At 39.8% G+C, this 15,879-nt stretch overlaps 1 protein-coding gene across 4 annotated transcripts in view; it reads right to left on the bottom strand.

Moving 5' to 3' along the window:
• Positions 1-15,879, bottom strand: part of RAP1GAP2 (RAP1 GTPase activating protein 2) — a 305,221-nt gene that overhangs the window by 130,185 nt on the left and 159,157 nt on the right. For all 4 annotated transcript variants that reach the window (XM_087957354.1, XM_087957344.1, XM_087957358.1 and 1 more), the window contains one exon: positions 289-373. In XM_087957354.1, the coding sequence (XP_087813480.1) occupies positions 289-373 (85 nt within the window). The remainder of the gene's footprint in view (positions 1-288; positions 374-15,879) is intronic.

The following is a 15,879-nucleotide window of genomic DNA, read 5'->3' as shown; positions in this document are numbered from 1 at the left end:
TTTGCCTTTCTTCTACACCAGCTTTTTCTCATATTTCCCTGCCATCATCTTCCGTGTGAGGTTGGGACTTCTGAGCCATACGAAGCAAGAGATCCTCTTTGAGCTAAATAAGTAAGTACTTGATGAAGGTGTAGATACAAATAGAAGATGGGAACATTTCCCTTTCTTTTGAAAATGGCTCCGACAGAAATGTAGTCCCCACCCCTACCTCCATAAGGTGGAAGATAAAACAGCCAGAAGAAGACATACCACAGCACCTCATAATCTGTACAATCTGTAGATCCTTACCTTCATGCTTGGTGGGGCTGTAAAGGGTGGAGATAAAGGTCTCTCTGGAGTCGTTGCATCTGTGCTGTTCAGTGCCTCCTGTTTCCTGTAATAAAAAGACATCTATCTTAGTTTAACTTAGTTTAGCTTAGATACTTATATATTGGAAAGGGAAAGGAAGGGAAGGGAAGGGAAGGGAAGGGAAGGAGAAGGGAAGGGAAGGGAAGAGAAGAGAAGAGAAGAGAAGAGAGAAGAGAAGAGAAGAGAAGAGAAGAGAAGAGAAGAGAAGAGAAGAGAAGAGAAGAGAAGAGAAGAAGAGAAGCACAAACTTTGAAAACGTTACACCAACGAAACTTCTTCACTTTTTGAAAAGAGCTGGAGGGAGGAGGGATTTCTAATTCTTGAGAGTTCACACTGAATCAAGGCTCTGCCCCATTACAATTACCCATAATAGCAGAGGAGGCCTTTCACCAGAACTTCAATGGAGCTCATCATACCTACTATGAAGGCTGCAGGTAAACTCCATTTGCAGGTAATTTCTAGACACCGGAGTAGCTGAGAGTGAGCTATATAGAGCTGGGTTTCTATGGTGACAGGATTGCAAAAGAGATCCTTCTCTCCCTCCTGTTCCTCTCCCCCCCACCACCACAGCACATACACACACACACACACACACACGCACACACACGCACACGCCTTGTCCCCGGTTCCTCCATCTGCTCTTATCTATTGACTCGGCAGTGTTTGCTCATATCTTTCTCACTCTCCACCTAAAGGACACCATGCATGCTCGAACAAATCTAGTGATGGCTATGCCAGGAATTGCCAAGGAGTTGCAGCCAGGTTTCTCGTGGTCTGAATCAGACTGAAATCATGAAGGAAAGATAAATCACACATAAGGGAGAAGTTGCAAAACGGGTGTAAGGAGGGGAGATATTCTCTCACATTCCGAGATGAGGGCACAGAATAGGACAACAGACATTTTCCCTTCTGTATGTCTTCCCTGGACACTAGTCTCACAATCGATACAAAAGCTACAAGTGGCACAAAGAGCCATGGAAAGATACATGCTCAGCATTACAAGATAAGACAGAAAGACATGTGTGTGGATCAGAGAACAAACGAAAGTATACAATATTCTCAAGAGTGCAAAAGAACTGAAATGGAAATGGGCTGGTCACATAGCAAGAAGAACTGATGGCAGATGGGCCAAGGCAGTCATAGAATGGATCCCACTTGATAAAATTGTCCACGAAAGTGACCTAAAACAAGATGGACCAAAGATCAAAGCAAGATATCAGCAGGCCCAATTGGCAAAAGAAAGCTCGGGACGATATTGCTTGGAAACAAGCGGAAGAGGCCTTCATTCTGTAGTAGAGAGCCAATGGCTAGATGATGATGATGATGATTAGTTTCAGATAACATAACAGTTGGAAGGGACCTTGAAGGTCTTCTAGTCCAACCCCTTGCTCAAGCAGTAGAACCTATACCGTTGCAGACAAATGGATGTCCAATCTCTTCTTACAAACCTCCAATGATGGAGGCACCCACAACTTCTGGAGGCAAGTGGTTACACTGGTTACACTGGTTACACTGGTTACACTGGTGATAGGTGCACCATTGGAAAGTCTGATGGACCGGGTTGGGGACAGATTGTCCTGGAGAAAATCCATCTGTGCTAAGAGGTGACACAAACTTAATGGCATATAATCTGTTGATCAATGCATAAGCTGTGCTCTATTTTTATACAGTCTTGGCATCCCTCAAAGGGCGTAAACACCCCAAACTGATACAGGAAGTCCTCAACTTACAACCATTTAGTGAGTTTGAAGTTATGATGCCAAAAAGGGTGACTTACAACCAATCCTCGCACTTACAACTGTCGTGGCATCTCCAGGGACATGTGATCAAAATTCAGGTGCTTGGCAACCAGCATGTATTTACAATGTTTGCAGCATCCTGGGGTTGTGATCACCATATGAACCATGGCGGTGCAGTGGTTGGAATGCAGTATTGCAGGCTAACTCTGCCCACTGTTAAGAGTTCGATCCTGATTCAGCCTTCCATCCTTCCAAGGTCGTTAAAATGAGGACCCAGATTGTTGGGGGCAATATGCTGACTCTGTAAACCACTTAGAGAGGGCTGTAAAGCACTGTGAAATGGTATATAAGTCTAAGTGCTGTTGCTATGGCTATTGGTGTCCTTCCCAGCCAGCTTCTGATAAGCAAAGTCAACAAGGGAAGGCAGATTTACTTAACAACTAAATGATTTGCTTAACAACAGAAGTGATTGGCTTAACAACTATGGAAAAAATGGTCATAAAACTGGGCACAACTCACTGAACAACCACCTTGCTTAACAACATAAATTCTAATCCCAATTCTGATCGTAAATCAAGGAGCACCTGTAGTCCACGTTTTGTTTCATTGAATGAGAAAGATGTAGAAACTCCAAGTGCTTCAGTGTGAATTCCCTTTCAAAGCCAACTCAGTGGTTGAATGGGATTACAAGACACTTGAGTGATAAGAACCTGAGAAATTTAAAAATCCTGGTGGAGTAAGCCAATAACCCATTAAGCCTAGCCTTTCTTGGTTGCACAGTGGTCAACCACATGCATTCAAAGATCCCATCAAGATGACCAAAAAGGGGAGCGTCTTTTTTCTGTAATTGGTCACTTAGCTATGATTCCACAGATGGCCAACCGCCATCAAGATTAGTCATCACTGACAGAGCCTCAGTCTTCTCCTGAATTTGTCCCATCCTCTTTAAAAAAAACCAACTCAGTGGATGGTCTTCATTATATCCGATGGCAGTAAATTCAACAGATTAATTCTCCCATTGTGTAAGGAACCATTCCAGTCAATCGGTGTCCCTTCTCTCCAGCATACAGTTTTAATAACGTATAATCACAAACCCTTCATTTGTAGCAATGGGTGGTTGATTTGTCAGTGTCTGAATCAATTCTTGTTGCCGTTTTATTAAAAGGGCAAAGAAAGAAGACTTTCGAGCACCATGGTTCACATTTTTGAATTTATTTGGTATAAAACATAAACTGCAATGCCCTTCCTCCCTTTTTTCCGTTTTTTTAAATTGCCATGTTTATCTGTTTGGAGATTGGGTTGATCCTTTTAAATGCTGTTGCTTGGCATCTACATTTTCTCACATTCAGCATAATTTACCTGAGGATTTTTCTCATGTTTGGCATAATTTCTCTGAGCATGTTTATTTTTAAATAATGGTCAAAGAGGGAGAAAGATTTTACCCCTGTTTCAGGTTTGCAAAAGTTTTTTTTTTAAAGTAAAACTGCAGATGATTAAGATTAGAGGAATAATCACCTCCATCACTTTTTCAATAAAGGACTATGAATGCTCAGTAGCTATAGGACTTTGAAGATTAATTGGGAAAGGAAGGGAATTTTAAAAAATAACCAGTAGGAAAGGATTAAAGTACATTAAAAACATCTGTTAAGCTTCAGTAATTTGGAGTAGGCAAGGAAACCATGATCAAAATTCAGATGTTTGGCAATTGGCTCATATTTATGATGGTTGCAGTGTCCTGGGAACATGTGATTTCCTTCTGACAACCAAAGTCAATGGGGAAGCCAGATTTACTTAACAATCAGTAACTTAACAATTGCAGTGATTCACTTAACAACTCTGGCAAGAAAGGTTGTAAAATGGGGCAAAACTCACTTAACAAATGGCTCACTTAGCAATAGAAATGTTGGGCTCAATTATGTTCATAAGTCGAGGACTATCTGTGGCGTCTTTAGCCTGGAGGACAATTCTTGAAATGCCTCTGCTAGCCCCAAAGACTTTGGTCTCAAAAAACTGTCTATACCTTATCTTTAAAAAATGGTATTTAAAGAATTTCCGGTTTGTCGGCTTTGCGGCGGTAGGGATTCGCGAAGCTGCGCGATCCCTGCCGCGCTAGCCGCTTTTGGGGCTCCGATCCAAAAGGCTGCGGAGCAAGGCTGCCCTGCAGGGGCAGCTGAAGGTAGGGGGATCCGGAAAAGGGTTTGGGGTGTTGCAGACCCCTCCCTGGCCAGCAGAATCCCTTTTACCAAGACGGCGTGCGGCGGTCCGTAATGGCCGCCACAAAGAAGCCGGCAGCTGGGCAAGTATGCGCAGAAGGAAGAGGAGAAAGTTTTTAAAAGTGAAAGTCTTCTTGGTCGATCCAGGACTCTGAGATATATTTAATTTAATTCCTGGAAGTGACGGCTTTTTGGAGGATTCTTTCCACAAGAGAAAGTAAGCGGCAATTCTGAGGTGCTGAAAGGAAAGTTTACTCTCCCTCCCGACGGAATTAACAAACGGATATTGAGAAACCTGTTTTTTTTTTCAGGTAAAACTAGCTTTATGGGATAAGTCGGAAGGGAGAGGACAAAAATATATTTATCTGGTTGGATTTTGTTGGAGGAGATGCCTTAAGGATTTGGAGACAGAAATAAAATTTTAATAAGGCTTTAAAACACAGATTTGGATTTTCTTTTTTCCTTTGTCTGATACTACCCCTGGAAGAGAAAGAGGAAATTTTGGCTTGGCTTGGATTGATTGAGGATTGTGGACTTTGGGATTGTCTTACTTTTCTTTTGGAATATTTTGGTTGGAGTAAGAAGAAAGAGGGAAAAAGAAAAGAAAAGATTTATAATGGCTTTCTCCTTTGAGGAACTGAGGGATGAATATGAGCAAACAAAAGCAGCCTGTAAAGATGGTATGGAAAAAGCTTTTCTATTTTTAGAAATGGCGCTGGTTAACTATGAACAGACAATGCGACAGATGGAACAACAACAAGAAGAAGACGAAGACACCATCTTTAATGAATCCCAAAATTTATCTAAGAAAGAAGGAAGGAAGAAAGCGAGGAAAATGAAGGACTTAAGATCTAAAAAAACATTTAAGAAAGAGAAAAATATGATGCAAAATAAATACAATGATAGCAAACAAGAGAAAAAGGGAATACAACAGAGAAGGGATGCCAGCAAGACAGAGGTTAGAAGAAGGTGGGGTAGGAAGATCTGGTGGGGAAGAAAGAAAGGGGAAAGGCGGAGAAAAGCCACAAAGTTTTAAAATTGGATGGGAAAAGAGGAATCTTTTTTAGGGATAAAGGGTGAAGTATAAATTTTCTTAAAAAAGATTTTGCAAGGTACATAAGACGGTATTGTAATATTTGTATTAGAAATAGAAAATTGCTTAAGAGTTAATAAGAAATTAAAATGTTGAAATGTTTAATAATGATTGATTTTTAAAATGTAATAAAATACTGAAGGGAAAGGCAATGAGAATGCTATAAGATTTATTATTTAGATTTATTATTTAACTACGTATTTAGGAGGATACTATGTATTTAAACATTTTCGATTTATTACTCTGTTTTTATTGTTATTAAAAGTAAAAATTAATAGATAGAATGTACCAAGCAGAATCAGATTGGGTATTAGGTGTCATTTTAAATATTAATCTAATATTTAGGGAGAGGATAGAAAGGCATCATACTCTGATTAGAGATTTCAGGAGAAATTCTTTTTTTTTTATAAGGAATGAGATAGAGGGATAATAAAGGATGGGCAAAAGATACAAATATAATGATTTAAATTAAGATGGATTGAATAAGATAGAATTATGAAGAGTGAAATGTGTGGAGAAGTATATATAGAAGATACAGAATGGTAAATAAAATAGGTAATGATCTGTAAGATGAGCATGAATATAATTAAAGCCCATATAAAGAGAGGTACCGGGGCCAAGTTACTTTACTAAAAGATTTTTATATGTTTGTTTGTGTCTGTTTATGTTTTTGAGAAGTATTGGTGAAACCTTCTAGAAACACAGAAAGAGAATGACGATAATCAAGTCAGAAAGAAATAGAGGACAAGAGATGTTTTTATGCTCATTTAGAAATGGTTTAAAATAGAATTGTATTGTATAAGATAAGGTTTTATCTGACTTGTAAAATTTATAATGGAAAAAGGTTCAAATATGTAATGGTTGATGATGATTTGTTTGTTTCTGAAATTAATAAAACTTGTTTTTAAAAAAATGGTATTTAAAAACAAAAAAACAAAAAAAAGAGAGAAAGGAAAAAGTGGAGCTTCTGAGTAAATATATGTTTTTCCCTGAAAATAAGACCCAGTCTTATATATTTTTTGCCACCAAAAATGGCACCAGGTCTTATTTTCAGGGGATGTCTTCCACTGACTCCCCTCACAGAGACAGCACTGACAGCCCTGCCCAGCAGGAGCCTGTGTGGCCACTGCCAGCCCACTTCGGCAGCTGCTTGTTGCCGCTTGTGCACAGTGCTCCCCGGCCTCCATTTTGCAGTCAGAGGCCCTTCAAGAAAGACCCCTGAAGCCGATAAACAGAGCTCTGGATCAATCCAGAGGCGACGTGCATGTTAATCTGAACCTCGTTTCTCAGCTGCAGAGGCCTTTCCTGAAGGCCTCTAGCAGCAAAACAGAGACTGGGGGCAACGCGTGCAAGTGGTGGCAAGCAGCCACAGAAGTGGGCCAGCAAGGCAAGGTGGATGTCAGTGTGTGTGAGGCCTGGCTGCAACTGTCCAAAGATAAGTACTAGGGCAGCTCCATCCCCAACCTAGCTTAATTTTTACCTGTATGTCTCCCCCCACCTGTGCACCCCGGAGTGGGTGGATCTTAACTAGGGCTTATTTTGGGGGTAAATCTTATATTGGGTGCACGTGTAAGAATCAAGCTATTTTCAGGATAGGTCTTATTTTCAGGGAAATACAGTAATTCCTTATAATTTAATGCATATGTGCATGGGTATATATCTCTGCGTGTCTTTCTTTCCATAAATTCAGGAACAGAGAAAGCAAAAATGGAAGAACAGTTTATCATTGCTTGGAGGTAGTCCTCGATTTATGACCGTAATTGAGCCCAGAATTACAGCCATTAAGTCATTAAGCAGGCCTCACATGATTGACCTGATTTTATCAGATTTTTTGGCAGCACTTGTTAAGCGAAGGTCATGCTTATAATGTGAACACAAGAGCGGGGTTTTTTTTGCCCGAAACTGGAAGTTAATGCCAGATTCTGGAAAAATAATATCATAAACCATGGTCATGTGATCATGGGATGCTGAAAACCACTATAAACATGGCCCAGTTGACCAGTATCCAAAATGCAATCACTTGATTTGGAGCGGGGGCAGACATTAAAATTTTGAATCTGGTTCCCAAGTACCTTTTAGCTGTGTCATAACTTTGATTGGTTGCTAAGCAACCTGTTGTTAAATGAGAACTGCCTGTAACCGCTGAATCCTTAGTCCGATTTATAACCCTAGGAATTTCCAATCAACTCAAATTCAAATATAATTATATATTCAGGGCATAATCATATCCTCCAGTATCTTTTCAAGATTACCCAGTTGGTTAGGTTCTGTCTCATTTGGTCCCCAGAGTAGGACCTCCAGCTGCAGAAGTGGGACAAGGGACAAATGTTTGTTAGGTTCTCTGCTCAGCAAATGGCTTTCTGGCCTATCCTAAACATCTTCCATATTGTTCACCCTGTTTATAAAATTTGCACTGCCTTTTCCATGTTCCTCCAGGCTGCCCAGTCTCCATTAATTCATGGAACTGACTCCTTAACAAATGTACTGCTAATGAGAGATTTCTGAGTAAAAATGCCAAATAAATTAATCCAGGAAGCTGCAAATAAGAATAATTGCTGGATGACATGAGCACCCACTACCTTGGGAGACTCAGATAATTGTGCCAGGAAATAACAACTGTGATGAGAATGCAGATGAGATGGTTTCATCAAAGAACAATTTTAAATCTTTAATATTTTATCCAACCGGTTCCAACTTGTGTTTTGTCATTGTCTTAATTTTTTTTTTAATCCGCCCTTCAAGAAGTATCAGAATAAATAACAAAACCTGTCGGGGAAGTGCCACCAACCAATTCACAGGCTTTGTTTAGATCTTTCTTAAAGCTTGTGTCTGAATTCTCCCAAACAACACGAACAGTACATTCAAAATACAAAGGAGAAACCAGACACACTCAATCTGTACATTCTGAAAGAGGTATTCAGATTAGATGGTGACCTTCATTGGGATCAACACTTTTAGCAAACCCCATAATATGTCTTAAGGTTAAACGGAATGCAGGTTTATCTTCACCCCCAGCCACAAAAGCTCCATGAATATATTGTATACTGTATGTCAGTTCAGAAGCTGACACAGATTTAGGTGATGGTCCGATCCAGAGGTGGTATTCAGTAGGTTCTGACCAGTTCTGGAGAACTGGTAGCGGAAATTTTGAGTAGTTCAGAAAACCAGCAAATACCACCTCTGACTGGCCCCACCCCCATCTATTCTCTGCCTCCCACTGAATCCCAGCTGATCGGCTGGGTCTACTTTGGTTGCCCTGCACAGGAGAACGGAGCTGGAAAGCAGGTTAGCAGGGTGGGGAGGGAATGGGGATTTTGCAATAATCTTCCCCCAGGAGTGGGAAGGGAATGGGGATTTTGCAGTATCCTTCCCCTGCCATGCCCACCAAGCCATGCCACACCCACAGAACCGGTAGTAAAACTGTTTGAATCCCACCACTGGTCCGATCTAAGCATAGTTCAGAAAACTGTCTGCTATAACATCTTGCCTGTCAACAACTTCTTCAGCTTCAACTGCAATAATACACAGGCAAACAACCGATACAAACTCAAGGCAAACCGATACAAACTCGATTGCCGAAAATACAACTTCAGCAACAGAGTAGTCAACGCCTGGAACGCCCTACCCAACTCCGTTGTTACAGCCTCAACCCCTCACAGCTTCAACCTTAAACTGTCTACCGTGGACCTCACCCCATTCCTAAGCGGTCCTTAAAGGGGGCGTGCATAAGTGCACCAGCGTGCCTACCATCCCTGTCTCACTGTCCCCACTTATCTCTATTTACTCCCTTTGTTCTTGTTTATGTTCAAAATTATACTTGTTATCTTGTACATGTTTGACGAACAAATAAAATAAAATAAATAAAATAAAATATAAAATAAAATGTAAAATAGAATAAAATAAATAAAATAAAATATGAAATGAAATGAAATGAAATAATGAAATGAAATGAAATAATGAAATAAAATAATAAAATAATAAATAAAATAAATAAAATATAATAAAATAATAAAATAAAATAAATAAAATAAAATAAAATAAAATAATAATAAAATAAAATAAAATAAAATAAAATAATAAAATAAAATAAAATAAAATAAAATAAAATAATAAAATAAAATAAAATAAAATAAAATAAAATAAAATAAAATAAAATAAAATAATAAAATAAAATAAAATAAAATAAAATAAAATAAAATAAAATAAAATAAAATAATAAAATTAAAATAAAATAAAATAAAATAAAATAATAAAATAAAATAATAAAATAAAATAATAAAATAAAATAAAATAAAATAAAATAATAAAATAAAATAAAATAAAATAAAATAAAATAAAATAAAATAAAATAAAATAAAATAATAATAAAATAAAATAATAAAATAAAATAAAATAAAATAAAATAAAATAAAATAAAATAAAATAAAATAAAATAAAATAAAATAAAATAAAATAAAATAAAATAAAATAAAATAAAATAAAATAAAATAAAATAATGGTTTAGATCAGGTTAGGGCAAACCTATGGCACGCGTGCCAGAAGTGCCACGTAGATTGTCAGGTACCTGGCACACATGCGCAGGGGGTGGGGGGTGCATGGGAGATGTGCACGCATGCGCAGAGATACACGGCACAGGGGGGATCGCACGTGCATGTGCAGAGATGCATGGCACATGGGGGTCATGTGCAGAGGGAATGGGGGCGGGCTGCGTGCATTGCCTTCTGGGTGCTGGCATGCGAGCATGTGCACATGCGCAATTTTCAGCACAGGAGCCCAAAAAGGTTAGCGACCACTGGGTTAAGGTGAAGGAGGCTTTTCCCCCTCTTAGGCCTGAATTACTGCATATGCCAGCTTTTTTACTCATATAACATCAAGAAAAATGGCTGATTTTCAACAACTGCATTACGAAAGCACAGTGCTGCGACCAGAGAGATTCTGAGGCTAAGGAAATTGATGCAGGAATTGCATGTAAGTCCTCAACTTACTATGTTTCATTCAGTGAACGTTCAAAGTTACATCATTGCAGTAAAAAGTGACTTATGACCGGTTTTCCCCGTGGTCACGTGATCAAAATTCAGCCGTGTGGCGACTGACTCACATTTATGACCATGGCCGTGTCCCGGGGTCATGGGATCCCTTTTTGCAACCTTCTGACAAGCAAAGTCAATGGGGAAAGCCAGATTCACTTAACAACCATGTTGCTAACTGAACAACTGTAGTGATTCACTTAAACAACTGTGGCAAGAAAGATCGTAAAATGGGGCAAAACAAATGTCTCATTTAGCAACATACATTTTGGGCTCAATTGTGGTCGTAAGTCGAAGGACTACCTGTATTTAATGGGATGCCCCCTTGCAATAGTTGGTTAAGCCACGGGGATAGCTCTCCCAAGATGGGTTTTCTTAATGATAGAAGAAGATGAAATTGATTTCCTTGGAGAATGATAGCAAGGAATCCCCAGGATGAAAAAGGGCACTTTCATTTGGATATGAAGCATTCAGAAAGGGCTTTTCCTTCATCAGAAGCCAATCTGACAAATGAATTGAATAATTGTTCCTCAACTGTAGAGTTGTAATTGCAGGAACGTTCCAATCTCGGATGGCAAACCTCAGATAAAGAACGTTTCCAAGCAAGTACAACTCAGGCAAACAAAGTCACTAATCTAAAGGAGGATTAGAGAGAGGAAGTAAACATATGTTAGAGTTTAACTAGAGATAATTAATTGTATTAATTACTGTGCTAAACAATAACGAAAGTTAAGCAGTAACCAAAGTTAACCAATGATGGAGGATAACTAAAAATGTGTATAAATGCAAGACTAGACTCCAATAAAGATCATCATGATTCAGTTGTTCATGATCAAACAACTCGACTGCCTCGTCATTACAACACTCAACTTTGAAAAATCCAGTCAAAGGTGAGTAGGCCATTTCTCCTCTCCTTTTTTTTTTTTTCCGTTGCTTGTTTTGTTTTTATGATCCTTCCACCAGCTGCCAAATATATGTTTTATTCCATCATACCAGTGGTACGTAAAATTAGCTTCCTGGTTGGATGCTGTTTCCTAGATTTGTTTTTAATTATGTTTTAATGAAGTTTTAATTGTTGCATGATGGTTGTTTGCGCTAAATGAGCATCATTTCCGGAAAGAAGAGTAATATAGAAATAAACAAACCAACAATATTGATGGCCTTCGTGTCTTCCTTCCCTTGGCTGGATCCAACCAATTTTTCTTATAACATGCGAAGTGGTAAATCAGGAAAGGGAAAAAGGCGAGAAGACACAATGCTGAGAGAAGATACATGCAAAACAGCAAGTTAAAAAGTTCTGACTTCATTCCCCTTTACTGATCTACCTCTCTGCATCTTATCGAAAAAGCCAGCAATATAATATAGCCGCTGAAAAGTCAGATGTTCTCTTGGGTGCATTAACAGGAGCATAAGCAGCAGATCACAAGATTTGCAGGTAGCCCTCAAATTACAACTATTCGTTTAATGACCCTGAAAAAAGTGACTAATGAGTTGATTTTTCCACACAACCATTGCAGCATCCTTCCCATTGTCATGGGATCCAAATGTGGAGGCTTGGCAACTGGCATGCATTTATGACAGTTGCACTGTCATACTGGGGTCATGTGATCACCTTTTGTGACCTTCCTAGCCAGATGTTGACCAGCAAAGTCATTAGGGAGACCAGATTCGCTCAACAACTGCATGATTCGCTTAACAACGGTAATGATTTGCTTAAGCACCAAGGCAAAAAGACATCATTAAACAGGGCAAAACTCACTTAACTGCCTTGCTTAGCAATGGAATTTTGGGACTCAGTTGTGGATCATAAATCAAAGGAGTATCTGGCCTGGCTATCTCTCACTTGGAATTCAGCATCTAATCCTGGGCACTATCAGGGATGGGCTGCTACCGGTTTGCACCAGTTCGGGTGAACTGGATGCTAATTTTACATCTGTTTCACTGAACCGGTAGTTACAATGACTGGCTGGCCCCGCCCGTCCTGCCCCGCCCCTCCCAGGAGTCTCCACGTGCCCATTTTGAATCCCAGGTAAGCGCAGGACCTGTGTGGAGGCTCAGGGAAGGTGAAAAACGGGCAAAGCCTCCGGAGCCCAGGGAGAGCAAAAATGTCCCACCTACCATGGTGCAGGAGGCCGACTAGGCCACACCCACCAGCAACCGGGCAGAGAACCGGTTCCTAACATTTTTGAAGGCCACCCCGGGCACTATTCTTCCAAAAGAATAATAACAGATAAGTGTGTGTTCAGAAGAGAGTTGCCAAGGATAGTAAATTGAATGTTCAATAGCCTTATTAATACAATGCCAAGATTTATCTTCGTATAACGCTAACATTTTCCTTTCTTGATAAAGAAGCTTCTGCTTTTTTTTACCTGTCAGCCTTGCCAGGTAGCTCAGACAGGAAACATGAACAGTTGAGCTGATTTCACTGTATGGCAAGGCTTTGTGAACAGAATCTTGCAAGGCTGAAAAATGCAATTCTCCCTGTCTGTGGAGATTCTCAGGCATCCAGGTCATGACATACCAAAGGTATTTTTTTCAAGAGGCAACTGGACTTTCTTTGCTTTTCCTTGAGGACATTTCACTTCTCATCCAAGATGCTTCTTCAGTTCTGAGTGAACGGTGGGGAATGGAAAGATTTATACACCTTGCAGACAGCTGGTCATTATTTTATTTCCTATTATATTTTCTGTTTTATTTGCTATTAAACTGGATATTCAGAGCAGATGGGAAATATAGAAGTAACTTTTGATGTAGTTTTTCAGTTTCCACTTGCCCTGCCAAGTTGTGTGCTGCTGGAAGGATACAATTCTCCCTCCACCTCTTTTACAGGTGAGAAACTAGGGAGGGTCATTTCCAACTCTCTTGCCTCATCCACTATCCAGCTGTGGGCTAGTCTGTCTCTTATCTGACCGTTCTCTTCGTCTCTCAAGGTCTTTCCCACATACCATGACATCCCCTCATTCTCAAAGTGTTATAAAAAATAACGTTGATGATGTAGAATTTACTTCACAACCGCCAGAATTTTGCCTTGCACTCTGAAATCTCCCTGACCTTTTCTTCTTAGTCGGTGGGAGGGGGAGGGATAATTAAAAAAAAATGCTTCTTTGGGTTTAATGAAAATGTGGGGACACAGGGATGCTACGGACCACTGGAGAGAGGACTAAAGAAAGACAACAGGATGCCCTCCAACAGAATTATTTCTCAATTATGTCCCAAAGACAAGGAGCCAATATTCAAGTGATAAGAGATTCAGTGAAATGTCCTTCCTTGGAAAAGAAAAATCAAAAGCTATTTTATTTGCTACTGAAGCGGAAATTCAGCATGGATGGGAAATACAGAAGTATTTTTTTTAATAAGAATTTTTTTTTAATTTTTAAAAACAAACATACACATACAAAACATAAAAACATAAAACCGTCTTCCATTTTATATACACAGTGTCAGTTGGTTACATATCTTTTGTGCTATCCTTTTGTAGTCATTTACTCACAATTTATATCAGTCTTCACATTGCCAAACTAACATATGCTTATATATTTATCTGTTGTTAATCATCCATGACTAAACAATTTATTCCATCTTTTTATACGAGATGTTCCAAGTTTTATCTTAAGATTTGTGTTATACTTTCAACCAGAAGTACAGAAGTAATTTTTGATGTAGTCTTTCATTAGCCACTTGTCCTACCAGTGTGCCTATTGGAAGTTGTGTGCTGCTGGAAGGAGATACAGGTAATCCTTGACTTACAAGCCCAACAATTCTGTTGTTAAGACTAAGCCTAACTCTAAGCCTAACCCTAAGCCTAACCCTAAGCCTAAATCTAAGCGTAAGCCTAAACCTAAGCCTAAACCTAACCCTGACCCGAAATGGATTGTTAAGTGAATCACTGCAGTCGTTAAGTTAATACCAAGGTTGTTAAGTGAACTTTGCTATTGTTTTTTCCCCATAATCCTAACTATCCATTCAAATCTGTAGCTGTCCTGTTTGATTACTGTAGCAAACCAGACAGATATTGAAGTATAAATGATTCAAAAATTCCTCCCTAAATTTGTATTAGCAGGTCCTGGGGCCGTCTGAACTTCTTTGTTGTGCCTCTTTAATGATGGTTCTAATGTTAAGCATTGATTTCAAGTCCCAGGAGATTATAGAACCCCCTCCCCCAAAATGAAATGAAATGAAATGGGGCTAACTTTGAAGGCTGTCTAACAAATAATACCTTTGTTCACCTATGATCTGCTAAGCGGGATACCTGAAAGCCCATTTCCTCCTTTCAAGGCTTGTTCATTACAACCACTACTGTAGTGCAAATTTCACAGGTGACCTCATTTTGACAGGCTGTTACAGAGTATTGCTCTGGGAACACTCGGTAAAGATTGCTTTTGTAAGTCCCTGTTGGATCGCAATGCTTTGGTTCTGTTCCGTGCTTGAGTGTGTTTTATTCCATGTACTGCTTAAGTGATAAACAGCCTAGAAATAATTCAAAACAAAGTAAAACACGTGCAGACACAATCCTACCACTGCCCATGTGGCATCTGCTAGAATATGGCCAGCGAAAGTGGACTGGCTCGATCCCGGCTCAGACTGATCCATTGTTGGGCAGCTTTTCCCATTAGAAGGATTTTGCTAATGTTCAGATGAAATCTGGGATTAAGAGGCAGCTCTCTCTCGCAATGGCTCAGAACTGCCTGGGATCAGACAAGCCTTTATGTAACCACAATTAAAAAGCAGAAGTAGGCAGTCTGGTGTCCTCCACTTGTTCTGCACTCTCGCACTCCAGCCAGCACGGCAAACCTCAAGCAGTTATGGCTGTTGTAGTCAAAATTACCTGGAGGGCATCTTGAGTGAGTCTAGTGGTAGGATTCAAATAACAACCGGTTCACCCAGGGTCAGGTTGGCTGTCGTGGGAGGTGTGGCCCATCGCCATCCTCCAGCTCCACCACACATGTGGGACAAGCCTTCCATGACAGCCAACCTGACCCTCAGAGAACCGGTTGTTAGATTACCTCCTCCCACTATCACAGTGGATCTTGGGCACTGCGCTGCACTGCAATGGAGAAACGAGCAACAGAGTGGCTGGCAAGAGGAAAGGAGGAGGAGCAGGGAGAAGAAAGAGGGAAAGCAGCCTCCTCCTTCCCTTGTGCTGACCATTGCGTTGCCCATTTCTCCATTGCCCAGGATCCACCTTGATAGCGGGGGGGGGGGGAATAATTTAACAACCGGGTTGCCTGAACCAGTGTGAACCGGCTGAATCCCACCACTGAGTGAGGTCCAATGTTGCAATGATCCCTCCGGTTCAGTCCAGCCTTTTGTCCGAAATGCTACTTTGCTATTGGGGCACTCAATAAACACTATCTCCTGGGGAAAAAAAGGAAGACTGAATTTTGGATCATTTGCCATTTGTTTCATGATAATATATTCTGTTCTCGTACTGTATTGTATTAGGTGAATCTAAGAATAGC

This window comes from Notechis scutatus, chromosome 1, assembly GCF_049901735.1.
Source record: "Notechis scutatus isolate UNSWTSFEM ecotype Mainland chromosome 1, rNotScu1.2, whole genome shotgun sequence".
Lineage (NCBI taxonomy): Eukaryota > Metazoa > Chordata > Lepidosauria > Squamata > Elapidae > Notechis > Notechis scutatus.
Note: the sequence above shows the minus strand (reverse complement) of the source record. Positions and strands in the feature narration are given on the sequence as shown.